Source organism: Rana temporaria, chromosome 8 (assembly GCF_905171775.1).
Source record: "Rana temporaria chromosome 8, aRanTem1.1, whole genome shotgun sequence".
Taxonomy (NCBI): domain Eukaryota; kingdom Metazoa; phylum Chordata; class Amphibia; order Anura; family Ranidae; genus Rana; species Rana temporaria.
This window is the reverse complement of record NC_053496.1, coordinates 153,351,250-153,378,578: the sequence shown is the minus strand read 5'-3', so window position 1 is coordinate 153,378,578 and position 27,329 is coordinate 153,351,250. Positions and strand designations below refer to the sequence as shown.

At 51.3% G+C, this 27,329-nt stretch overlaps 1 protein-coding gene across 4 annotated transcripts in view; it reads left to right on the top strand.

Annotated features, from left to right (window-relative positions):
* The first annotated feature begins 20,087 nt into the window (after positions 1 to 20,087).
* ZFP91 (ZFP91 zinc finger protein, atypical E3 ubiquitin ligase) overlaps positions 20,088 to 27,329 on the top strand; it is a 136,330-nt gene continuing 129,088 nt past the window's right edge. For 2 of the 4 annotated variants that reach the window (XM_040320893.1, XM_040320892.1), the window contains exon 1: positions 20,088 to 20,333. In XM_040320893.1, the coding sequence (XP_040176827.1) occupies positions 20,146 to 20,333 (188 nt within the window). In that variant the 5' untranslated portion in view covers positions 20,088 to 20,145. The remainder of the gene's footprint in view (positions 20,334 to 27,329) is intronic. The other 2 variants (XM_040320894.1, XM_040320895.1) reach the window with 2 other exon arrangements.

Below are 27,329 nucleotides of genomic sequence, written 5' to 3'. Positions count from 1 at the left end.
GGGCATTGACCTGTGTTGCTATCTCAGCAAGGATCTGATCCTTACGGACCTTGCTGGTCGTGCCACTTTCCGAACCATGGAGGTACTTATTGTGCCTTGACATGGAATCAATTGTTATCGCCTTCTCCTCTTTAGTAAAAAATGTCATCCTCCTTTCCTTAGGCCTAGGCACTGCTTCAGACATGTCTCTGAAATAAGAACACAAAAGTAGCCACACCAAACCAACCAAAGATGCTGGTGTACTTTTGCACTTGACGGGCGCATGTCTGGGCGTATTTATGCCCTGGGCATAAACGGTGGGACGGCTTATCTCGGGGGATACGACAGGCGTAGTTATGCGCATGCGCAGAGGGACGCGGGACATGCTATCACGTGACGGCTCATGCGTCGTTCGTTCGGCCCTTCATTTGCATGGGGTCACGCTTCAATTAAATGAATCACGCCCACTTCCTTCCCACTTTGAATTACGTCGGCTTACGCCGACTAATTTAAGTTACGCCGGAGCAACGCTGCGCGCATTTGCTCTCAGAATACGCTGCTTGCCTCTCGAAGTTTCGTCGGCGTAGAGCCCTCTGTGGACTGCAGCATCCACAGTGGCAGTGAGCGTGGGGCCCAGCAGAGCTACAACTGCCTGTGCTATTCCAGCAGGGGAGGCAGGGTCAACAGCTGCTGGCGGTACAGGGGCCGTAGGAGGCTGAGGTTGTGTCTGCGCCTGCATAGGTGTCAGCGTCGGCTCTGCCTGAGATAAAGCGGCGGCCATCTTGGCTTCACCTGCTGTCAGCTCTCCGCGGGGGGTATCGCGGCGAATGCCGCTCGTGCATACGATCGCTCCACAATGCGATCCATCCGTGCCCACGATGTAGCAGGGAAGGAGGGGGGTCTCCCCGAAGCGTTTGCCAGTGCGTGTGGCCGGTTTTAAGAGGAGTGTGGCGGGAGCCGAGGATATCTACCTCTGCCTCATGTGGCGCCGGAACCGGAAGTTGGACTCTTAAAGTGGAACTTTACTCCCAAAAGGAATTTAGTTCCATTTTTTCAGGAGTAGTCTGAGGGTACTTAAGACTCCCTCCCGGTCAGGGCTGGGTCGCCGTCGGTTTCTGGGTTGGGGGCCCGGTCGGAGCACGTCACTTCCGGTTTTTCCTGCAGAGGGCGGTCAGCAGCTTTAGGTTCATCCACCCACGTTGTCAGGTTTTCAGCTATGGCGCCGCCGCCCATGTATCGGTTTAAACTGGGCTCATGCTCCTTGTTATCTCATGCGGGCTGCCCGCTCCTCCCCCCTGTCTGTTTCCAGGCTCACGCGGGGGGGGGGACGGACTGTACTCCGGGCGCACGCTGGTGCACGAGGGGGGGGGGCATCCGTCCACCCACCCACCCACTTACTCTTCCTGGAGGAGAGGGAGCTGCCCGCCGCCTCTACCGGGTTCTCTGCCGGGTGGAGGGGAAAACGTTTGCCCGCTCCATCGCTCCCTCTAGCATGGAGGGAGCCGCTCACCGTTCTCGCAGGGTTCGCGCCGGGGGGGGGAGGTGGTCCGGCCGCATTTCACTGCCGAGGCGCATTCTGCATGGAGGGAGCCGCCCGCCGCTTCTCCCGGTGTGTTCACGCCGGGGGGGGGGAAGGTCACGGTCGGTAAGCTGGCAGGCAGGGGGAGCCACGTGGGGGATTATTGGCTTGCTTTCCTTCCCCATGCAGCTGCTCACGCGGGTGGGAGGGGGGGGGTTCATCTATCCAGCCACTTATCCATCTGGGGCATGCTTGGGTCTGGTGGGGGGGGGCATTCATCCTCACGTCGCAGGCCTCACTGGCGGCGAATAGGGGGGGGGGTGGTTCACCTCTCTGCTGCAGGGGGTCGCACCCAGGCTGCATGAGGGGGGGGGTCATGCTGGCAGCATGGGGGGGGAGTGGCCTGATTCCCGTGGTCATGCTAGCTGGGGGGGGGGAAGAGTCACGTTGGCAGTATTTCTTGCATTGCGACTGTTTCTTATGCAACTGTTTCTCATGCGACTATGTTTCTCATGCGACTATGTTTCTCATGTGACTATGTTTGTCATGCGACTACGTTTCTCATGCGACTACGTTTCTCATGCGACTATGTTTTTCATGCAATTATGGTGCTCATGCGACCATGTTTTTCATGCGATTATGGTTCTCATGCGACTATGGTTCTCATGCGACTATGTTTCTCATGCGACTACGTTTCTCATCATGCGATTACGTTTCTCATCATGCGACTACGTTTCTCATCATGCGACTACGTTTCTCATCATGCGACTACGTTGCTCATCATGCGACTACGTTTCTCATCATGCGACTACGTTTCTCATCATGCGACTGCGTTTCTCATCATGCGATTGCGTTTCTCATCATGCGACTGCGTTGCTCATCATGCAACTGCGATGCTCATCATGCGACTACTTTACTCATCATGCGACTACGTTGCTCATGCGACTACGTTGCTCATGCTAGTTATGTTCAAATGGTTACGTTTCTAGTACCATGCATGTTCTCATGTGAGGTCGTTTCTCATGACGTTCTCATGCGATGTCGTTTCTCATGGGATGTCGTTTCTCATGCGATGAAGTGTTTCGGGGTCTTTCGCATGCGATGATGTTTCTCATGCGATGACGTTTCTCATGCGATGACGTTTCTCATGCGATGTCGTTTCTCATGGTGGTTGATCTTGCGATGATGTTTCTCATGCTTTCACGTGGCTCATGGTATTTGTTGCATATGTTACGTTTCTCATGGCAGTCGCTCATGGCCTCGTACACACGACAGAGTTTCTCGGCAGAATTCACCGAGAAACTCGGTCAAAACCCGGATTCTGCCGAGAAACTCTGTCGTCTGTACAGTTTTGGCTCGATGGAGCCGCCGAGGAACTCGACGAGAAAATAGAGAACATGTTCTCTATTTTCTCGTTGTCCTCGTTCTTCTATGGGAGAAGCCGGCCCGCCGAGCTCCTCGGCGGCTTCATCCCAAAACTCGACGAGGAACTCGACGTGCCAAGCACGTCGAGTTCCTCTGTCGTGTGTACGGGGCCATGTGTTTACGTTTCTCATGGTAGTCGCTCATGTGTTTACGTTTCTCATGGTAGTCGCTCAAGCGTTTACATAGCTATAGTATCATGAGTTTTCTGAGTTTGTGCCTCAGCGTTCAAGGCTGGGGTTTCTGTCAGACCATTCTGCCTCAGGTTTCTGTCATTAGGTTTGCCCCAGGTTTTTGCTGTCATAGCGTTTCTGCCCCAGGTTTTCGGTCATAGGGTTTCTGCCCCAGGTTTTCGGTCATAAGGTTTCTGCCCCAGGGTTTCGGTCATAGGGTTCTGCCCCAGGTGTTCGGTCATAGGGTTTCTGCCCCAGGTTTTCGGTCATAGGGTTTCTGCCCAAGGGTTTCGGTCATAGGGTTTCTGCCCCAGGGTTTCGGTCATAGGGTTTCTGCCCCAGGGTTTCGGTCATAGGGTTTCTGCCCCAGGGTTTCGGTCATAGGGCTTCTGCCCCAGGGTTTCGGTCATAGGGTTTCTGCCCCAGGGTTTCGGTCATAGGGTTTCTGCCCCAGGGTTTCGGTCATAGGGTTTCTGCCCCAGGGTTTCGGTCATAGGGTTTCTGCCCCAGGGTTTCGGTCTTAGGGTTTCTGCCCCAGGTTGCCTGCCCCTGGTGTCTGTCTTAGCGTCTCTGCCCCTGGTTTTCTGTCTTAGCGTTTCTGCCATAGCTTTTCTGCCCACGTTTTCTGTCTTGGCACTACGGCCCCCACGCTTTCTGTCTTGGCACTACGGCCCCTACGCTTTCTGTCTGGGCACGGCGGCCACCCGCGCTTTCTGTCTGGGCACGGCGGCCCCCACGTTTTCTGTCTGGGCACTACGGCCCCCATGTTTTCTGTCTGGGCACTACGGCCCCCACGTTTTGTCTTATTTCTGTCTGTCATTGCATTTCTGTCTCAGCATTTCAGGCTCAGTGTCGCTCTCATACTATTTATGCCCCAGGTTTTTGTCTTTGTCCTATTTATTTTTTGCCTCAGCATTCAGGTTCAGCGGGTCTCCCATACCATTTCTGCCCCAGGTTTGCCATAAGTTTTCAGTCTCAGCATTACCGTTGCCCCCACGATTTCTGTCCCCCTTAATTTCTGTCATAGCATTTCTGCCCCCACGATTTCTGTTTTAGCGTTGCTGCCCCACGATTCCTGTCTGTGTTTGTTTGTCTTGGTGTTGTCATCTCCGTGGTGACCATGTCTCATTGTACTTTGTCCACGTTGCATCTGGGTTGATTAGCTAGTGCTCACATCTCAGGATCTGTCACGTCTTCAGATTCTTACGGGCTGAGGTTTTCGTTTTTAATTGACTGTTGACCACAATCTTCTCGCCTGTTTACATACGTCATACGTGCATGTTCATTCATTACACCTATACGATTACCCACCACCGTCCGTGGGTACACTAGCCTGGAGTGTTCAGTTAAATTGCCTGTCTCTGCGCGGCAGGTTACTCAGGCTCACATGCCAGTCACACTGGGAGAGGGTGTCATCGGGGTCATTCATGCACAGCGGTCTTGATGTTCTGCTCATATATAGGTAGGCTCATGGGGTGTTGTTGTTGCATGTCTGTTTTCTGTCTTGTCTAGGTTGTGTCTGCGCACCCCCAGTTCCTGCTCTTCTTCCATTTCTGCCGGCCATTTCATCATCCCTTTGGGTCCGGTCTAGCAGACTTTCTGGTTTATGTCTGTGTCATGGGTGTTCCTTGTCGGAGGTGGTGGTGGAATCTCCCATCCCCGATTCTCTGACGTCCCTTCTATGGGTACTTTCAGCCAAGACTATCAGGTAGGAACGGGTTTCGTGTGTCGACATGGTTCCAGGTTAGGTTGCTGCCGTAGCGCATGGGCCTCGTCCTTCTGCTCCGTCAAGTTATCCATTAGGTATCCAGCACTTCAGGCTCCTGTCAGCTGTGAATTTTTTGCAACTCACCCGCTCACTTTTTATGTCAAGTATGGGTAGGCCAGGGGTTGGGGGGTTACTCACGGAGCTAAGTCTGGCGTCCGGTTGTAGTTTCGTTGTTAGGCATGGTTGCAAGGGCTTCTCGGGCCAGTTCTGGTTCAGTTGCCCCCAAGTTTCCTCGTATCATCAACGCTTCAGGCTCTTGGCTGGGTTGTCGCAGGCAGCAGGCTCGAACCAATCTTTCTCGGGGCTTTGGTCAAGTTCAGGGGCTGCTTCACGCGTTCGGCAGGGGCTTCCTTCTTTCACAGGTCATGAGTCGGTAGCTTCTCCGGTCATAATGGCTACTTATCGGGTATGCATACGGTTGCCATCCGGGCGCGTGCTGCTTTACTTCCTGGTCGCTTATCTACCCCTCTCCACCTAAATTTGGGTCTTTTTGCCCTCTTTCAGGCGTACCTACCAGCGGGCCAAAAGGCACACACTCAGGCCATTGGTAATTAGGGTTATCGCATCCCTTACTCGAAGACTCTGATTACAAGTAAGAAGGCTGGCCGCAGGCCAGCCTGTATTTGTGGGAGGAGTCTGAGGGTACTTAAGACTCCCTCCCAGTCAGGGCTGGGTCGCCGTCGGTTTCTGGGTCCCTCCCACCCATTCCCTCAGCTTTCATATATTCTCATTGTACTTTTTCTTATTCAGGGTATGCCCTCTTTCAGGCGTACCTACCAGCGGGCCAAAAGGCACACACTCAGGCCATTGGTTATTAGGGTTATCGCATCCCTTACTCGAAGACTCTGATTACAAATGAAAAAGTCTGTTTTTCTTCAGCACAGCAGATAAAGCAAAACAAAGGCACATATGGTTTAGGCAGAACTTCCAGTCCTTCTCAGCAGTGCACAGCTTCTGCAGACAGGTCCACTCCCATACTCCTCCACAGGGCCGCCATCATGAATGATGGGGCCCCGTACACAGATTCAGGCCTGGGCCCCCTGGCCCGCCTTTACAAAAAAAGAAGAAATAAAAAAATATATATATTTAAAAAAATATATTAAAAAAGGGGAGTAGCCATCCAGGGCCCTGGGGACCTATGGGTCCTTTAATAAAATATATATAAAAAAAATTAAATACAAATTATAAAAATTATTTACAAAAAAAGGGGGGTTGCCACCCGGGACCTCTGGGCCCTTTAATAAAAAAAAAATATATATATAAAAAATAAATAAACATTTATAAAAAAAAAAAAAAAAAAAAGGGGGGTTGCCATCCGGGCCCCTTACAGGTGTACTGCCTGTACCCCCCTGATGGCGGCCCTGCTCCTCCACACCCTCTATCAGCTCTTCCTGAGAGGAGGCTCTTTCCCTCTCGAACGTCACTTTAGAGCAGGGGTGGCCAACCAGTGGCCCGCGGAGCCCTCTGATGTGGCCCGCGGCCTCCTGTTCTGGAATAGCGGGTTGGCAAGCCCAGATCACAGGTTGCCGATCTGCCATACTACAGCATCAGTGTTGTGAATGAAGCTGGTGGTAGAGGAAGAAAGCGGCTGCAGACCAGAGCCCCATAAGCTGATGTTTCCTCTAAAGCGCAAGCTTTGCCACAGAAGGAGTCTATGGCAAAGTTCAGCTAACCCGCAGGCGAGACACAGGTGCACTACGCTGCACCCGCGGTGTGGGTAAACTGCAGCACATCAGTTAAAAGCAGTCTTAGGCCTTTTTCACATGATCAGCCCGACCAAATGGGACCCTCAATTCACCTCTACAGAGCGACAGATGTCCATTTACGCTCGCCTACCTCCAATCCTAAAATCAGAAGGGAATTCATCCCCTTCCATCTGGGCAGATCAGAGGGCCCATAGAGTAGCCATGACCTGTCATCTGCCTGCTTCGCTCATTGTGGCCCACAACTGGTTACCAAGTTGCTTAAGTGGCCCTCGCTATTCAAAAGGTTGGGCACCCCTGCTTTAGAGCCTCCGAAATTCCGGGCCCCAAATGACACTAAGAAGGACAGAGAGGACTGTAAGCCCGTCCTCTCTGGATCAACTTTTAATTTGCCGGAATTTTTCACCCCCTCTGGGTGAACTCCTGAACACTACACCACTGTCTTAAAGGGACCACACTCCAAAAATGGGCGCAACATAGCGTCCATCCAGGACCCAACCCTGGCGTCCTGTACAACAGTAAAACACAAAAGAGAGCTGCTCTCTTTTGTGACCAGCTGAAGAGGTTCAAGATGGCTGCATGAGACATGACGTACATAAGACTAACATTTGCTTGTAGTAGGACAACTCCGCATTTGCTGTAGGGCTAGGTACAGTGGCGGTGCGTCCATAAGGTAAAACGGGCGCCACCCCCTCTCTCCCTCTATCACCAATAAATAGATTCATGCATTGCACCCCTATTCAGGCGCCTGACCCCTTTTCGGGCGCCTGAATTACAGCAGCGGGGGGTGTTTTTGAAGCACCTGATTAGAGCCATAGGCATCAAAAAAGGTAAACACACCCAGCTGTGTTAGAAATGTATATTCGCTTTTCTAACACTAAACCGCCTCTCTGCCAGTCAGGAGCTCGGGTCGGTTACCCGTCACCTGATTGGCTGAAACGGCAGGCGCTGTGATTGGATGGCTATCAGTTGTGTTTAATGGGCACAGTGGCTGCGTTTGATGGGCACAGTGGCTGCGTTTGATGGCACAGTGGCAGCAATTGATGGGCACAGTGGCAGCGTTTGATGGCACAGTGGCAGCGTTTGATGGCACAGTGAGGCTGCAATTGATGGGTTTTTTTTTCAGAATTTTTCAGTTTGTTTGCACCATCACCTGATTGGCTGAAATGGCAGGCGCTGTGATTGGACGCCTATCAGGTATCCAATCATAGCAGAGGACAGGAAGAGAGGACGGGAGAAGACATCGAGGAGCATGGAGGACACCACTTGTCGCCGTCACCCGCTGCCCCACCGAGACAGGGTAAGTGCCGGGGCAGACGGCGGGCGGGCACACTGGAGGCATTTGATGGGCACATTGGGAGCATTTAATGGCACAGTAGGATCATTTAATGTGGCACAGTGGGAGCATTTGATATAGCACAGTGGCAGCATTTGATGGGCACGGTGGGAGCTTTTGATGGCCACAGTGGAAGCATTTGATGGGCACAGTGGAAGCATTTGATGGGCACAGTGGAAGCATTTGATGGGCACAGTGGGAGCATTTGATATGGCACAGTGGGAGCATTTGATATGGCACAGTGGGAGCATTTAATGGGCACAGTGGGAGTGTTTGATGGCACAGTGGCTGCATTTGATGAGCACAGTGAGGCTGCAATTGATGGGCACAATGAGGCTGCAATTGATGTTTTTTCCCCCATAATTTTTCAGTTTGTTTGCACCCCCCCAAAATATTTTGAGCACCAGCAGCCACTGGGTTGGTATGTAGTTTGAACCGAATGTAGCACTACACGTAAGAGGGGAAAAACAACATGGGGGGCTTGAGAGCTGTCGAACACTACTAGTAACTAGTATTTTGGACAGAAGTGGTCAGGGACAAGGGAGACATGACCTGCCCCTGCACCCCTGTCAAATGTTAACATACTGCTGTGTCTGTGGAGGTGCCGAATCTGCATTCATTTTCACTGCTTCACAGCTTGTATAACAGTGTAAATGCTGTCCCCTCAAATTAACTCAATACACAGCCATTAATGTCTAAACCACTGGCAACAAAAGTGAGTACACCCCTATGTGAAAATGTCCAAATTGGGCCCAATTAGCCATTTTTCCTCCCCGGTGTAATGTGACTAGTTAGTGTTACAGGGTCTCAGGTGTGAATGGGGAGCAGGTGTGTTAAATTTGGTGTTATGGCTCTCACTCTCCCATACTGGTCACTGGAAGTTCAACATGGCACCTCATGTCAAAGAACTCTGAGGATCTGAAAGAAAGTATTGTTGCTCTACATAAAGATGACCTAGGGCCTAGTAGAATCTGCGGCGGCGTAGCGTAAGCCATTTAAACCACGCCGCCGCAACTTACTGGAGCAAGTGCCGTATTCTCCAAGCACTTGCTCCGTAATTTGCGGCGGCGTAGTGTAATTGGCCCGGCGTATGGCCGCGTAATTCAAAGGGGGTGGCTTGTATTCAAATTAAGCACGCCCCCGTGCCGATTGAACTGCGCATGCGCCGGGCTGAAAAATAGCCCAGTGCGCATGCTCCAGCTCACGACGGAAAACGTCAATGACGCCGACGTGAGCGTCATTGACGTAAAGTCGTATTCAAGAACGACTTAGGAAAACGGCGTAACCGACGGAAAAAGACGACGCGGACCCGACGCCATACTTAACATGGCATACGGCGGACTGGCGTAAGGTTACCCCTCATATAGCAGGGGTAACCTTACGCTTACGGAAACGACGTAAGCGACGAGTACGCGACGCAAATTCGTTCGGGAATCGGCGTATCAGGCTCATTTGCATAGTCAAATGAGAACTGAACGTAAACGCCACCTAGCGGCCGGCGTTGCATTACATGTAAGATCCGACGGTGTAAGTGACTTACACCTGTCGGATCTTGGCCGTATCAATGCGAAAATGATTCTAGGAATCACTCGCATAGATACCCGGGCTCAGAAACAGAGATACGACGGTGTTTCCAGAGATACACCGTCGTAACTCTTCTGAGAATCTGGCCCCTAGGCTATAAGAAGATTGCCAAGACCCTGAAACTGAGCTGCAGCATGGTTCCCAAGACCATACAGTGTTTTAACAGGACAGATTCCACTAAGAACAGGCCTCTCCATGGTCGGCCAAAGAATTTGAGTGCACAAGCTCAATGTCATATCCAGAGGTTGTCTTTGGGAAATAGACGTATGAGTGCTGCCAGCATTGCTGCAGAGGTTAAAGGGGTGGTGGGGTCAGCCTGTCAGTGCTCAGACCATACGCTGCACACTGCATCAAATTGGTTTGCATGGCTGTTGTCCCAGAAGTAAGCTTTTTCTAAAGATGATGCACAAGAGCCCCAATAACTAAATATTCAAATTATCTATTCTAAACAACTGAAACCAAAAAAGAACATTTAATACATTACCTGCCTTTACACACACATGAACTTTAATGGCATCCCAGTCTTAGTCCGTAGGGTTCAATATTGAGTCGGCCCACCCTTTGCAGCAGCTTCAACTCTTCTGGGAAGGCTGTCCAGAAGGTTTAGGAGTGTGTTCATGGGAATGTTTGATCATTCTTCCAGAAGCGCATTTGTGAGGTCAGGTCACGAGAAGGCCTGACTTGCAGTCTCCGTTCTAATTCAATGCCAAAAGTGTTCTATTGGGTTGAGGTCAGGAGTCAGGCCAGTCAAGTTCCTCCTCCCCAAACTCGTTTATCCATGTCTTTATGGACCTTGCTTTGTGCACTGGTGCACAGTCATGTTGGCTCAGGAAGGGGCCATCCCCAAACTGTTCCTACAAAGTTGGGAGCATGATATTGTCCAAAATGTCTTGGTATGCTGACGCCTTAGGAGCAGGGCCGATCCTGGCCGGGGTGCAGAGGGTGCATAGCACCCAAGCGCTTTCAGCTGAGGCAGAAGGAGGGGCGCAATCAGGGGGGACAGCCCAGGCTGCTTTGGCTTCTGTACGAGGCAATTTTCTAGGTCTGGAGTGGTGGGCAGAGGCAGAGAGAAGACTGGGCGCCTCGATCTCCAGCAATTAAAAAAAAAACTGTCCTAAGAGTAGAGGACTCTTTGTTCATTTTCGGGCGGCGCAGTGATCTTGACAGTCACGCGCGGCTATATCAATCCGCCGGTGCCAGCCCTGTGCTTTGGTAGCGGCTCACAGCTGACACTTGTTTAACACAGGAGCTTGGTCCTGTGTTTTCAGAGTGACAGCAAGGCGCTCCCAGCAGCTCACAGTCCAATAGAGGAGGGGGCGAGCAGTGGGGGAGGTACCTCACATCGCTTCCTCGTGTTTGAAAGTGCAGTCTGAAAATGACCGACTTCGGCAGGCAGGACAGGTGGGGGTGATCTGACATGGAGGAACAGAGTGAACATACTGCAGGCACTCTGCTCTCTTCTCCTCTCTAGTTTGCACAGCTGCATTCTGACTTATGTGCAGTGTTTCCACTAGTAGTGTACGCACCAATGTGTGTCACGCTAGGCTCTGTCCTCCTATTTTCTATTTCATGTGTCCCTGTGCTCTGGTCACTCAGCCTGAGACAGAACAGGGACACAGGAAATAGAAATTAGGAGGACAAAGCTGACCTGAGAGGGACACACGCTGACGACTGGGCGAATGGGGTCATGTTCGGTCATGTGCGGCGGCAGGGCTGCTCCTGGAGTCCCGTCTCCACTTCATCGTGAGCTGCCGCTGTCTTCTTCTCCGGATCCGTTCCCCTATTGTGTCAGCCAGTCTGGCAGTGTGTGACAGAGGTTACAGAGCAGAGGGAAAAAAGGCAGGTGGTCAGTATAGGAATACTGTAGGTAGGTCAGTGTAGGAGTCAGGTAGGTTAGTGTAGTGGTCAGTATAGGAGTCAGGTAGGTTAGTGTAGTAGTCAGGTAGGTCAGAGTAGTTGTAGGTCAGTGACTCAGTGTAGTGGCCAGTATAGGAATCAGGTAGGTTAGTGTAGGAGTCAGATAGGTCACAGACATGGGGCACTAGTCCATTTTCTGACATTATGATACCAATGAGGGGGCACTATTCCTCTCACTAACACCAATGATGGGACATTATTCCTCCGACTGACATTAATGATGGGACATTATTCCTCCCACCGATACCAATATAGGGGCAGTATTCCTCTCTCTGACACCAATGATGGGACATTATTCCTCTCACTGATACCAATGATAGGGCACTATTCCTCCCACTGATACCAATGATGGGACACTATTCCTCCCACTGACACCAATGATGGGACACTATTCCTCCCACTGACACCAATGATGGGACACTATTCCTCCCACTGACACCAATAATGGGACACTATTCCTCCCACTGACACCAATGATGGGACACTATTCCTCCCACTGACACCAATGATGGGGCACTATTCCTCCCACTGACACTAATGATGGGGCACTGTTCCTCCCATTGATGCCAAAGATGGGGCACTATTACTGTACACCACTACAGTGACACTGTCAGACTGATATTTTTCTGGATAACCATACAAGTGATGGGCTCTGTGCATCAGAGAAAGTCCTTTGGCTCTTATTTAGGCAAGTTGTCAGGCAGTCTGAATTTGTACTGTGTCCAATGGCCCTCTATTGGCTCAGAACGCCTTTCCAGCCACATAGACTTACTTCTGTGGTGAGCACTGCATAATTGTGAGGTAAGAATAACCTGCACAGGGTTAACACTGGAGATTGCAGCCACCACAACAGGGGTGAGATAAAGTTCCCTGTCCAGGAAAACTGTAAGCTGACTTATCTGGACAAGATCTTTAGTTGAAGGGCTCTGAAGTAGAACTGGGCAAAGAACTGCCTTGAGAAATTAGACCATCCAGATTCCAGGTCCCAACATCCAGGACCCAGTCCCAGCAGCCAGGAGAAGCAGCAGCCAGCCCCAGTATACATTAAGGTAAGTGACATCTAGGGCTGGGCCTGGACATCAAGTATTAATATAATGTTGTTTATTTTTACTATTGTTCAGTGACACTCTATTGTAATCTCTCATGGCTCCTGGAGGCGACTCTTTCTATCAGAGACTTTCCAATGGTCACAGAGAGGGCCTCTGTTAGATCGACCCACCTCCAGGATCCATTAGACCCCATTGTAGTCTCTAATGGGGCCTGGTGGGGACTCTTTCTAACAGTGGCCCTCTCTGTGACCATCAGAGACCTCCATTCCTGTATTTGCTTATTGTTAAGAGATCGTGGAAGGATCCCAGGGTAACAAAGATTCCTTAGGGGAGGAGTTAGTAAGATGACCATGTAAGATGTGGGGGGCGCCAGAAATATTCCTGCACCCAGGCGCCTGTGACCCTAGGATCGGCCCTGCTTAGGAGTTCCCTTTACTGGAACTAAAGGGCCAAGCCCAACCCCTGAAAAACAACCCCCACACTATGACACCCCCCCCTCCACCAAATGATCTGCACAAAGCAAAGCCAATAAAGATGTAGATGAGCGAGTTTGGGGTGGAGTAACATGACAGAGTCCTGACCTTAACCTGATAGAACACGTGCAGAGACTGCGAGCCAGGCCTTCTCATCCAGCATCAGTGCCTGACCTCACAAATGCACTTCTGGAAGAATGGTCAAACATTCCCTTAGAGATACTCCTAAACCTTGTGGACAGCCTTCCCTGAAGAGTTGAAGCTGTTATAGCTGCAAAGGGTGGGCCAACACAATATTGAACCCTACGGACTAAGACTGGGATGCCATTAAAGTTCATGCGCGTGTAAAGGCAGGTGTCCCAAGACTTTTGGTAATATAATGTACAGTATGGGGCATATCCACAAAAACCTGGCGCAACTTAAAAAATCCCATTTAAGTTACACTGCCTTAAAATTTCTACCTAAGTGCCCGATCCACAAAGCACTTACCTAGAAATTTCAGGCTGTGTAACTTAAATCCGGCCGGCGCAAGGCGTTCCTATTCAAATGGGGCGAGTCCCATTTAAATGAGGCGCGCTCCCGCGCCGGCCGTACTGCGCATGCGCGAAGTTACGTTACGCCGAGTTTTGTGGATCGCGCCGGGTAAAAAAAAAAATGTAAAAAAATTTGACAGCGTCGCTCGGCATGCATTCCTGAGAGGGAGAACTCCATGCCAATTTTCAAATAAAAAACCGGCATGGGTTCCCCCCCCAGGAGCATACCAGGCCCTTAGGTCTGGTATGGGTTGTAAGGAGACCCCCCTACAATCCATACCAGACCCGTATCCAAAGCACGCTACCCGGCCGGCCAGGAATGGGAGTGGGGACGAGCGAGCGCCCCCCCCCTCCTGAGCCGTACCAGGCCGCATGCCCTCAACATGGGGGGGTTGGGTGCTCTGGGGCAGGGGGGCGCACTGCGGGCCCCCCCACCCCAGAGCACCCTGTCCCCATGTTGATGAGGACAGGACCTCTTCCCGACAACCCTGGCCGTTGGTTGTTGGGGTCTGCGGGCGGGGGGCTTATCGGAATCTGGGAGTCCCCTCAAATAAGGGGGCCCCCAGATACCGGCCCCCCACCCTAAGTGAATGGATATGGGGTACATCGTACCCCTACCCATTCACCTGGAGGCAAAGTGATAGTTATTAAACACACAACACAAGGGTTTTTAAAATCATTTATTAGTATGCTCCGGAGGCCCCCCCTGTCTTCTTTAGCTCTAATACCAGGGGGGGCTTCTTCTTCCGCTCTCCGGGGGGGGCTTCTTCTTCCGCTCTCCGGGGGGGTCTTCTCCGCTCTCCGGGGGGGTCTTCTGCCGGATCTTAGGATGCAGTACCGCATCCGCCGCTGGGGGCATTTCGAGTCGAAATGCCGCTTCTGGTATGCAAATTAGCACTTAGGGCGATCCACAAAGCTTTTCAGCTTCGTTTTTTCGCCGTAAGTTTTAGTTTGCAAGTGTAAAATTAGGGCTGCTTTTACAAAGTGTAAAGTTAGTAACACCATGTAAAAGCACATTCAAGCGACAGCATTTGGAGTGAGAAGAGGCGTCGGGTCAACATCGGAAGAAGGGAGAAGAAGAGAAGAGAAGAAGATGACGTCACAGAAGACCGCGCTGGCTGCCTGCTAGTAATTGAGCTAACACACGAAGATAGCAGGCAGCCAGCGCTGAAGGAGAAGGCACCGGACAGCTGGAGAAGAACCGGGGTGCGCCGAGTCAACAGCGGAGAGCAGCGAGGATAGAAGAAGACCCCCGGAGAGCGGAGAAGACCCCCCGGAGAGCGGAGAAGACCCCCCCGGAGAGCGGAAGAAGAAGCCCCCCCCCGGAGAGCGGAAGAAGAAGCCCCCCTGGTATTAGAGCTAAAGAAGACGGGGGGCCTCCGAAGCAGACTAATAAATGATTTTAAAAACCCTTGTGTTGTGTGTTTAATAACTATCACTTTGCCTCCAGGTGAATGGGTAGGGGTACGATGTACCCCATATCCATTCACTTAGGGTGGGGGGCCGGTATCTGGGGGCCCCCTTATTTGAGGGGACTCCCAGATTCCGATAAGCCCCCCGCCCGCAGACCCCGACAACCGACGGCCAGGGTTGTCGGGAAGAGGTCCTGTTCTAATCAACATGGGGACAGGGTGCTCTGGGGTGGGGGGGCCCGCAGTGCGCCCCCCTGCCCCAGAGCACCCAACCCCCCCATGTTGAGGGCATGCGGCCTGGTACGGCTCAGGAGGGGGGGGGCGCTCGCTCGTCCCCACTCCCATTCCTGGCCGGCCGGGTAGCGTGCTTTGGATACGGGTCTGGTATGGATTGTAGGGGGACCCCCTACGTCGATTTTTCGGCGTAGGGGGGGTCTCCTTACAACCCATACCAGACCTAAGGGCCTGGTATGCTCCTGGGGGGGAACCCATGCCGGTTTTGATTTTACAAATTGCCGTGGAGTTCTCCCTCAGGAATGCATACCAAATGCTGTCGCTTGAATGTGCTTTTACATGGTGTTACTAACTTTACACTTTGTAAAAGCAGCCCTAATTTTACACTTGCAAACTAAAACTTACGGCGAAAAAACGAAGCTGAAAAGCTTTGTGGATCGCCCTAAGTGCTAATTTGCATACCAGAAGCGGCATTTCGACTCGAAATGCCCCCAGCGGCGGATGCGGTACTGCATCCTAAGATCCGGCAGTGTAAGTCCCTTACACATGTCGGATCTTCTGCCTAACTTTGGAAAACTGATTCTGTGGATCAGTTCCAAAGTTAGAACCAGGGATACGACGGCTTACGCCGGCGTATCCCTTTTGAGGATATGGCCCACTATGTGTATGGCCAAAACACATGAGACAGACCAAACCCTTCCTTCCCAGGAAACATGCCATACTTGCAGAGCAGCAGTAACCTAACCTGGGGTTCTTCTGAAGAAAGACAATGCTGGGAATTTCAGTGTTCTTATAGTAGAGAAGAAAGATCAATGGAATATACAATCTTCCCATCAGTTAGCAACTGAATGTTCCACCACATTGCGGAGTTACTGAGCATTCTGGGAATTATTGTTCCTCCATAGATAACAAAGGACACACTGAATCGAAACGCTTAATAGCTGGGAACAGACCATGCTGGGGGGTGTAGTTCTTTCATAGTGACCAGGAGAGAATGCTGGGACTTGTAGTCCCAGTTGTTGAGAATTGCCCGTTCACAGCTGGGCATGTTGGGACTTGTAGTTCCTTCGCATTGGAGAACAAGGCATATAGTCCCTTCACACCTGGGAACAAGGCTTGCAGGGACTTGTGGTCCCTCCACACCTGGGAACAAGACTCAATGCGACTTGTGGTCCCTCCACACCTGGGAACAAGACTCAATGGGACTTGTGGTCCCTCCACACCTGGTAAAAGGCTCAATGGGACTTGTGGTCCCTCCACACCTGGCAAAAAAGCTCAATTTGACTGGTGGTTCCTCCACACCTGGGAACAAGGCATGCTGGGACATGTGGTCCCTCCACACCTGGGAACAAGACTCAATGGGACTTGTGGCCCCTCCACACCTGGGAACGAGACATTCTGGGACTTGTGGTCCCTCCACACCTGGGAAAAGGCTCAATGGGACATGTGGTCCCTTCACACCAGGCAAAAAAGCTCAATGGCACTTGTGGTCCCTCCACACCTGGAACAAGGCATGCTGGGACATGTGGTCCCTCCACATCTGGGAACAAGGCATTCTGGGACTTGTGGTGCCTCCACACCTGGCAAAAAAGCTCAATGGGACATGTGGTCCCTCCACCCCTGACAAAAAAGCTCAATGGCATATGTGGTCCCTTCACACCTGGCAAAAAAGCTCAATGGGACTTGTGGTCCTTCTACACCTGTAAAAAAAGCTCAATCGGACTTGTGGTCCCTCCACACCTGGGAAAAAGGCATGCTGGGACACGTGGTCTCTCCACACCTGGGAAAAAGGCTCAATGGGACTTGTGGTCCCTTCATACCTGACAAAAAAGCTCAATGGGACTTGTGGTTCCTCCACACCTGAGAACAAGGCATGCTGGGACATGTGGTCCCTCCACACCTGGGAAAAGGCTCAATGGGACTTGTGGTCCCTCAACACCTGGCAAAAAAAGCTCAATGGGACTTGTGGTTCCTCCACACCTGGCAAAAGAGCTCAATGGGACATGTGGTCCCTCCACACCTGACAAAAAAGCTCAATAGGACATGTGGTCCATCCACACCTGGCAAAAAAGCTCAATAAGACTTGGGACCAAGACCCAATGGGACTTGTGGACCCTCCACACCTGGGAACAAGACTCAATGGAACTTGTGGTCCCTCCACACCTGGGAAAAGGCTCAATGGAACTCATGGTCCCTCCACACCTGGTAAAAGGCTCAATGGGACTTGTGGTCCCTCCACACCTGGCAAGGAAGCTCAAGAGGACATGTGGTCCCTCCACACCTGGCAAAAAAGCTCAATAAGACTTGTGGTCGCTCCACACCTGGGAACAAGACATGCTGGGACTTGTGGTCCCTCCACACCTGTAAACAAGGCATAATGGGACTTGTGGTCCCTCCACACCTGGCAAAAAAGCTCAATGGGACTTGTGGTCCCTCCACACCTGGGAACAAGGCGTGCTGGGACATGTGGTCCCTACACACCTGGGGGAAAAAAGCTCAATGGGACATGTGGTCCCTCCACACCTGGGAACATGGCTTGGTGGCAATGTGGTCCCTCCACACCTGGGGACATGGCTTGGTGACAATGTGGTCCTTCCACACCTGGGGACATGGCTTGGTGACAATGTGGTCCCTCCACACCTGGGGACATGGCTTGGTGACAATGTGGTCCCTCCACACCTGGGGACATGCCTTGGTGACAATGTGGTCCCTCCACACCTGGGGACATGCCTTGGTGACAATGTAGTCCATCCACACCTGGGGACATGGCTTGGTGACAATGTGGTCCCTCCACACCTGGGGACATGTCTTGGTGACAATGTAGTCCCTTCACACCTGGGGAAATGGCTTGGTGACAATGTGGTCCCTCCACACCTGGGGACACGGCTTGGTGGCAATGTGGTCCCTTCACACCTGGGGACACGGCTTGGTGACAATGTGGTCCCTCCACACCTGGGGACATGGCTTGGTGACAATGTGGTCCCTCCACACCTGGGGACATGGCTTGGTGACAATGTGGTCCCTCCACACCTGGGGACATGTCTTGGTGGCAATGTGGTCCCTCCACACCTGGGCACACGGCTTGGTGGCAATGTGATCCCTTCACACCTGGGGACACGGCTTGGTGACAATGTGGTCCCTCCACACCTGGGGACACGGCTTGGTGGCAATCTGGTCCCTCCACACCTGGGGACATGGCTTGGTGACAATGTGGTCCCTCCACACCTGGGGACATGGCTTGGTGACAAAGTGGTCCCTCCACACCAGGGGACATGGCTTGGTGACAATGTGGTCCCTCCACACCTGGGGACATGGCTTGGTGACAATGTGGTCCCTCCACACCTGGGGACATGTCTTGGTGACAATGTAGTCCCTCCACACCTGGGGACACGGCTTGGTGGCAATGTGGTCCCTTCACACCTGGGGACACGGCTTGGTGACAATGCGGTCCCTCCACACCTGGGGACATGGCTTGGTGGCAATGTGGTCCCTCCACACCTGGGGACACGGCTTATTGGCAATGTGGTCCCTTCACACCTGGGGACATGGATTGGTGACAATGTGGTCCCTCCACACCTGGGAACATGGCTTGGTAGCAATGTGGTCCCTCCACACCTGGGGACATGGCTTGGTGGCAATGTGGTCCCTCCACACCTGGAGACATGGCTTGGTGGCAATGTGGTCCCTCCACACCTGGGCACACGGCTTGGTGGCAATGTGGTCCCTTCACACCTGGGGACACGGCTTGGTGACAATGTAGTCCCTCCACACCTGGGGACACGGCTTGGTGGCAATGTGGTCCCTCCACACCTGGGGACATGGCTTGGTGACAATGTGGTCCCTCCACACCTGGGGACATGGCCTGGTGGCAATGTGGTCCCTCCACACCTGGGGACATGGCTTGGTGACAATGTGGTCCCTCCACACCTGGGGACATGGCTTGGTGGCAATGTGGTCCCTCCACACCTGGGGACACGGCTTGGTGGCAATGTGGTCCCTCCACACCTGGGGGAAACGGCTTGGTGGCAATGTGGTCCCTCCACACCTGGGAACATGGCTTGGTGGCAATGTGGTCCCTTCACACCTGGGGACATGGCTTGGTGGCAATGTGGTCCCTCCACACCTGGGAACATGGCTTGGTGGCAATGTGGTCCCTCCACACCTGGGGACACGGCTTGGTGGCAATGTGGTCCCTCCACACCTGGGAACATGGATTGGTGGCAATGTGGTCCCTCCACACCTGGGAACATGGCTTGGTGGCAATGTGGTCCCTTCACACCTGGGGACATGGCTTGGTGACAATGTGGTCCCTCCACACCTGGGGACATGGCTTGGTGACAATGTGGTCCCTCCACACCTGGGGACATGGCTTGGTGGCAATGTGATCCATCCACACCTGGGGGAAAGGCTCAATGGGACATGTAATCCTCCCACACCTGTGTGCACAGCATGTTGGGATTTGTAGTTCCTCCACAGCTGGGAACAAGGCATGTAGTCACTCCAGACTTGAAAGCATATCATGCTGGGACTGTAGTCCCCTCACAGCTGTGTTAGCAGTCTCCTATGACATGTAGAGTACAGGAAAACATTCTAAAGCCGTCTCCTCAAGAAGCTGACTTCTTACAACTTCCATTACTTCCTAAGGCTGTCAGCGGCTAATACGTATTCTACGACATCAGCAGAATGTTATTTACTAATAAAGTTTCTTCAAACGAATCCAAAGTTCACCCAAACTACAAATCCCGAAATCCATACAAGCGCTGAGCCAGCGCTGCGCGTGCGCACAATCTCGCCACCTTCACCCGCGGACCAATGACAAGCTAGAAGGAAGCAGACGTGGGCGGGGTTTGAATCACGCTGTGTGTGGACGGAGCTACCGGGCACGCGCAAGCTGACAGGTACCAGGCTACGCATGCGCATCCCTGCCCGGTCGTCCTCGCCAGGGGGTGCGTACGCCGCAGTGACGTCAAAGCGCTAACCCGGAGGGGGAGCTCCGCGCCTGCGCAGTGCCGCACAGTGGAGAGCGGACTGGCTGACGGACGGATGCCGGGAGGGCCGGAGCCGCAGGTCCGCCCGAACCGGGCACCAGGGGCCGAGGGGGCGGCCGGGGAAGAAGAGGTTGTGACTGGGGGTTCCTCCCGTAGGAGGAAGGCAGAGTGTCCGCGGAGGAGGAGAAGCCGCCGTGAAATGCCTGGGGAGGAGGAGGAGCTAGGCCTTGGGGGAAGGCCCAGGTGAATGACGTTACGAAATGGGGGCGGGGTCTGGATGTTGAAGCTGCGGTGGGCTAAGATGAGGGTGGGCGTGACGTTACTAACTGGGAAGGGGGGGGAGAGAAAAAAAAGTTGGAGTGGGCGTGACAGTAAGTTTATTTACATAGTGGGCGGAGTCGAATTGCTAATTAGCATGTGGGCGTGGCTATGGCTGTTAGTGTCAGCTGTGTCTTACTGCTTAATAGATGAGGTGTGATCTCCTTCCCGTCTTGGGCCTTTGATTATAGGGGCCACCTTGTTCCTGGGATTACCTCTTATTTATGTGTGAATCATAGCACCAGACATTGTCTGACCTGAGAGAAATACCTGGACTGACATTGCTGACCTCTCCTTCTGAAAATGCTTCTTATCTGGCTGATGTGCCCACAGCTACATGGACCCAAAATAAGTGATGTCAGAGACGCTAATTTACTTCTATGTCAGTGCCTAGTATTGAATCCACAGATGGTGTTACTGCCTGGGCTCCTGATGGATCCAATACTTTTTACCACTGATGGATCCAACACCCGCGCTCATGATAGATCTATTAGAGGCATAGACGATGGAACTATCAACATGCACCTCTGATGGATCCACCTTCTGTACCTCTAATGGATCCACCACCCTCTACCCCTGATGGATCCACCTTCTGTACCTCTAAAGGGTCCACCACCCTCTACCCCTGATGGATCCATCAGGGGCACAGGAGATGGATCCAGCAGGGGCATAGGCGTTAGATCAATCAAAGATAGGTGCGGTGGATCCATCAAGGGTAGAGGGTGGTGCATCCTTTAGAGGTACAGAAGGTGGATCCATCCAGGGTAGAGGGTGGTGCATCCTTTAGAGGTACAGAAGGTGGATCCATCAGGGGTAGAGGGTCGTGGATCCTTTAGAGCAGGGATCCTCAAACTACGGCCCTCCAGCTGTTGCGGAACTACACATCCCATGAGGCATTGTAAAACTCTGACATTCACAGACATGACTAGGCATGATGGGAATTGTAGTTCCAGAACAACTGGAGGGCCTTAGTTTGAAGACCTCTGCTTTAGAGGTACAGAAGGTGGATCCATCAGGGGTAGAGGGTCGTGGATCCTTTAGAGCAGTGATGGGGAATCTTGGCATGCCAGATGTTTTGGAACCACATTTCCCATGATGCTCATGCATTCTGCCGTGTAGTGGAGCATCATGGGAAATGTAGTTCCAAAACATCTGGGGTGCCAAGATTCCCCATCACTGCTTTAGAGGTACAGAAGGTGGATCCATCAGGGGTAAAGGGTTGTGGATCCTTTAGAGGTACAGAAGGTGGATCCATCAGGGGCACAGGAGATCGATCCATTTCCTGTGCCCCTGATGGATACATCACTTGTGCCCCTGATGGATTCACTACCCACACCCCTAATGGATCCATAACCCTTGCCAATGATGGTTACATCACCCGTGCCTCTAAAGGATCCACCACTTATGTCCCTGATGGATCCACCATCCAGTGTGCCTGATGGATCCAATGCCCCTGTTCGATCTACCACTTGTGTCTCTGATGGATCCAACACCTGTGCCCATGATGGTTCCACCGCCCATGCTGTGTCATCACTGCGTTGCTGCAGAACTGTATTGACTTAGCTGGTGGGTGGAATCACAGCATTGCAACCGGATACTCATGCATCTGATGCTACAGCTGGTGTAGCTCAGCAAAAGGTCAGGGGTTGACGTTGCTTCCCGATGAACAATTAAATATTCTTACTCCTATTTGACATGGGGACTGTTGGCCTTCCCACTGGTCGCTATTGTGTCCTGTAGTGACATAGCACTTCCCGGAGGAATCGCACTGTGAAGTATTTAATACTGAAGGTGTTTTGCCTGAGAAAGGGTAGATATTGGGGCTTATGCACACAGGTCTAAAATATGCTGCGGTAAAGTGGTAGCAATTTCTCAAGCTTAAATTGTACCTAAGGGTCATTTTATAATATAACTTACCTGTAGTTACTGTTCTATATCTCCTAAACTTCTAAAATTTAAGAGATAGTCACATTGGCACTAACTGATGTCACTGCTCATGCAAGGCACACTGAGTATGCCGTGATTGCAAAGCACCATACCGCAATGATGATTCCTGTTCATATGCCTGGGGATTACATCATCAGGGCCCAGCCATTCAAATGGCAAAAGAGTGAAAACCTGGAAGGATAACCAGGCAAGGATGGAATTGCCAGCAGTGGTAACAGCACAGCTCTGAAGGGGTCCATTTTGAAGGCAAGTCTGGAAACTAGCACATTATGGTATACTACTACAGGGGCTCATTTTGTAAAAAAAAATGCAGTAAAGTTTACTATCGCTGTAAGATCTGTAATACGTATTTTTATTTAATTTTTTTCACAGATTTGAATAAAGCTATGTTTTATTATATGTACCCAGGCACACAGGTATGCACAGCTCTGTAATTTGCGATCAGCTGTATGGGGGAAAAATTAGAAAAATCTGTGTCCACGGTCCTGCATATGCACCATATTTAATGCTGTACACATGTACAGTGTTTGTGCTTCAGCATTTAGCACAAATGTATGGTATTAGTCCTGAATGCCCCCCTGCATCCTAGCAACCATGGACATTAGGAGGTAGGAGTGGCCTGCAGCCTAGAAACCAAGGACACTTGGAGGTAGTTGTGGCCTGCATCCTAGCAGCCAAGGACACTGAGGTAGCAGTGGCCTACGTTTTAGCAGCCAAGGACCCTATGAGGTAGCAGTGGCCTGCATTCTAGCAGCCAAGGACACTGGGGTAGCAGTGGCCTGCATTCTAGCAGCCAAAGACACTGGGGTAGCAGTGGCCTGCATTCTAGCAGCCAAGGACACTGGGATAGCAGTGGCCTGCATTCTAGCAGCCAAGGACACTATGAGGTAGCAGTGGTCTGCATCCTAGCAATCAAGAACACTAGGAGGTAGGAGTGGCCTTCATCCCGGCAACCAAGGAAACTAAGAGATCGGAGTGGTCTGCGTCCTAGAAACCAAGGACACTTGGCGCGGTATGAGTCGCTTGCATCCTAGTAACCAAGGAAACTAGGAGATAGGAGTGGCATACATTCTAGTAACCAAGGACACTAGGAGGTAGGAGTGGCCTACATTCTAGCAACCAATGACACTAGGAGGTAGGCATAGTCTGCATCCTAGCAACCGAGAACACTAGGAGGTAGGTGTGGCCTGCATCCTAGCAACCAAAGACACTAGGAGGTGGGAGTGGTCTGCATTTTAGCAACCAAGGACACTAGGGGGGGATAGGAGTGGCCTGCATCCTAGAAATCAAAGATACTAGGAGGGAGGTGTAGCCTGCATCCTAGAAACCAAGGACACAAGGCGGTATGAGTTGCTTGCATCCTAGAAACCAAGGACACTAGGTGGTATAAGTTGCTTGCATTCTAGCAACCAATGACACTAGGAGGTAGGCATGGTCTGCATCCTAGCAGCCAAGAACACTGGCAGGTGGCTGTTTCCTGCATCCTAGCAACCAAGAACTTTAGGAGGTAGGAGTTACCTGATATGCTCCATATGTATGTAACAATAGTTCAAATGTTGCGTGTACAGTGTAAGGACAAGCTGCCAGTAAGATCCTATGTAAAATCATACACCTGTGTGCATGAGTCCCAATCCTAACCCTCTTTGTTTACAATCTACAGGGTCCCTTTAAGGTAACCAGCAACTTCCTGAAGGTTGTCTGGACTGCTTAGCCAAAACTTGACCCTGTTAAAGCACAACTAAACCCATCAGTATGATTTCCCACTTGTTAAGACGCCATGCGTTAAACCTTCTGGGTGTGTCATGAAGATGTGATCTTTACCTCCTTGGTATTGGTATATTTGACAGGTGCAGTCAGTTGTGTCACATTCCTTTATGCATGACAACAGTTAGGAAATGTATAAGGGAATAGAGCCAGAGATTTGTAAAATTTCTGAACTGAATTTTTAATCCAGTTTGAAGACTTGTTATGTGTTTGTACAGTTGGCATAACAGCCAGGCACCTAGCATTTTGAGGCAGGGGTCCACAGTACTTTGTATTTCTCTCAAGACAGGTTCACGTTAAAGGTTTGTTTAAAGCGGATTTATTTTTATTTTTTATATAGTTGCATAGGATGGTGTAGTGCTAGAACCCCTGTGTCCCTGCTTTGTAGATTCATCCTTTCTATTTTTCGTGGCCATTTTTACAGGAACTGTAAGTGAGGGCAATTTTGAGTTGTCTCCAGAACCAGAATAGAGGGCCATCTTTCAGTGGTGGACAATAGACACCAGTTACAGTGACAGATGTCTAAAGCTAGGTTTACATTTGTGCATCTGCATTTTGATGCACTTTCATTGACTACGGGGCCAAAAAAGCTTTATGTTGCATCAAAAATAGAAACCTGCACCTTTTCCACGGTTGCATAGAAGCTTATTGCATAGTTGTAAACAATGCCCATAGACAATAATAGGATTCCTCCTATCATGCGTTTTCGTGTGACGGCCAAGGATGACAAATTGCCCAGGTGTGAACAAGGACTTAGAAGACTCCCCTTACTTCGGAGAGCTTTCCTCCCACTTCTTGCTGTGTCTAAAGGATGGGAAGTGAAGGAGAATCCCCCCGTGGTATGTGGGATGCAAAAAAAACCCCCAAAAAAACCCTGAATGTTTTAACTATTCCTGATTCGATCCAATAGGAAACAAAACATTTTAGCTATAGATATACTTGTGAACAACATCTATACAGAAGATATTTATGTACCGTATGTTATATAATTTTTTTTTTTATTATTATTTTAAGCTATGGATATAGTAGGGAAGGGCTGGAACCTCAGTTAGTTTTTTTTTGTTGGTGCCCCCACTGGGGTGATTTGCCCTAAATTTCTAGATTACCCCCAATACTTATGTTCCAGACCACTGTCCACATTCCTTCTTGCTTTCTGAGATTAGGTTTCCCTAAAGGGTGTCCCAGGCAGCAATAAATACATGACAGGGGTTCTAACCCTTTCCCCTTTACATCTAAAACTGAAAAACAAAGTTTCTCTTATCGTCCATGGACGGATACAGCCTTCTCAAGTCTTGACAAGTGGGTTATGTTCCTGTTCATAGGAGAGGACTAGGCAGAAACATGTTGGATATTTAAACATGTTACTTTAACAGAGTTGAACAGCTTCGCCCAGGGGGCAGTCCCTCCGGACATAACCCTCCTCCCTGCAGCATGCAGCTTCAGTTTATTTCTGCCTAGCAAAGGAGGACGACGTATGGCTCCCTTTGGGCCCAGCGCCCTGAGGAAAATTTAATTTAATTTTATTCTATTTTTTTCATGAAAGAATCTTCTATCAACTGTCGGCTGAGAGACAGGCTGGATATATAGATATAATGCAAAGAGGCTGGGTCTGCCACAACATACCCCATGACTCCTGGGGTGGCCGGTGAGCTTTCTGCTCCAAGGTCCACATATGACTGGGCTGTGGTGTTGTCTCACTCACAGTGCACCAGGGCCGACAGCTACTTCCAACGCTGTTGTATGCCTGTCAGGAATGCGTCAAGGGGGGTAAAACGCGCCCCCTCCCACACTATTCCCTGGGGAATGCTCTGACTCAGACCAGGACCTGGTTGCGGCTCATGTCCTTGTTTCTGTTTTGTCTGAGGATGTGGACCAGGACCCTCCTTGTGAGGAAGACCCCTCACTTGGGTCGGTACATGACAGGGCACTTGTCAGTGTGCTTATCAATGCTGTAAGGAACTCCCTTAAGCTGGATAGTGCTGCTGAGTCTTCCACTGAAGGGCTCAGTCTTTTTTGGGTCGCACAAATCAAACCGCTCTGTGAAGGTTTTTCCTTATGTACCCTTTTTTGACAAATTCATTGATACAGAATGGGAAAAAATGCAGAAGGCCTTTGTAGTTCCTCACCGCCTGTCGGTTCGGTACCCCTTTGAGGAGAGCCTCTTAAAAAAGTGGGCTTCTTCTCCAGTAGTGGACCCTCCGGTTTCCCGGTTAAATAAGGAAACCACTCTCCCTATAGAAGGGACCCCTGACTTTAAGGACCAGACTGATAGGAGGTCCGAGGCTCTGACCCGCTCCATGTTTACCATGCTGGGGTCTGCCTTGCGACCTATTGTGGCCACAACCCTGGTGTCTCAGACACTCACTGAATGGGCAAAGATTTTGCAACAGACTGTGGAGGAGCACCAACTCCCTCCCGAGGTTATTAGGCTGGCGGACCAGCTAGTCTAGGGCCTTGTTTATGTCTGTGATGCTTCACTGGATGCAGCACCCTTGATATCCATGGGTTCTATTTCGGCGGTGGTTTTGCGCCGCCTCATTTGGTTGAAATGCTGGTCTGCTGACCAAGCTTCCAAAAAAAGCCCTGGCTGATTCTCCCTTACGCCGTGAGCCGGGTCCTTCTTTTCCCACGCAGAAGCAGTATTTTCGTCAGTCAGGGTCCGCAGGTAAACCCTCCCAGGCCGACAAGAGCTCTGCTGGGGGACAAGAACGTCCCTGGGTGCGTAAACCCAACAAGCCGGTGTCCAAGCCCGCCACTGCATGAATTCTTGCCCCTGCCCGACTCATGGGTGGGGGGACGGCTTCGCAGATTCACAGCTCGGTGGACCTCCCTGCTCTCCCACCAATGGGTCTCCAAGGTGGTCTCTTCGGGGTACAAGATAGTTTCTTTCCTATCCCCCCAACAGATTCTTTCACTCAAGTCTCCCTCTCTTTCCGGCTCGTCGGGCTGCCCTGTTAGGGGCAGTGCAGGACTTGTTGAGTTGCGGGGTGATTTTTTCCCGTCCCGCAGGATGAGAGGTTTCAGGGTTTTTATTTGAATCTGTTTGTGGTCCCGAAGGACGGGGTCCGTACGATCCTGGACCTTAAAGCCCTAAATGCCTTTGTGAAGGTACGGAAGTTCCGCATGGAATCCATTCGATTGGTTGTAGCTGCCCTCCATCCGGGGGACTTTCTGGCGTTCTTGGACATCAAGGACGCATACTTGCATGTC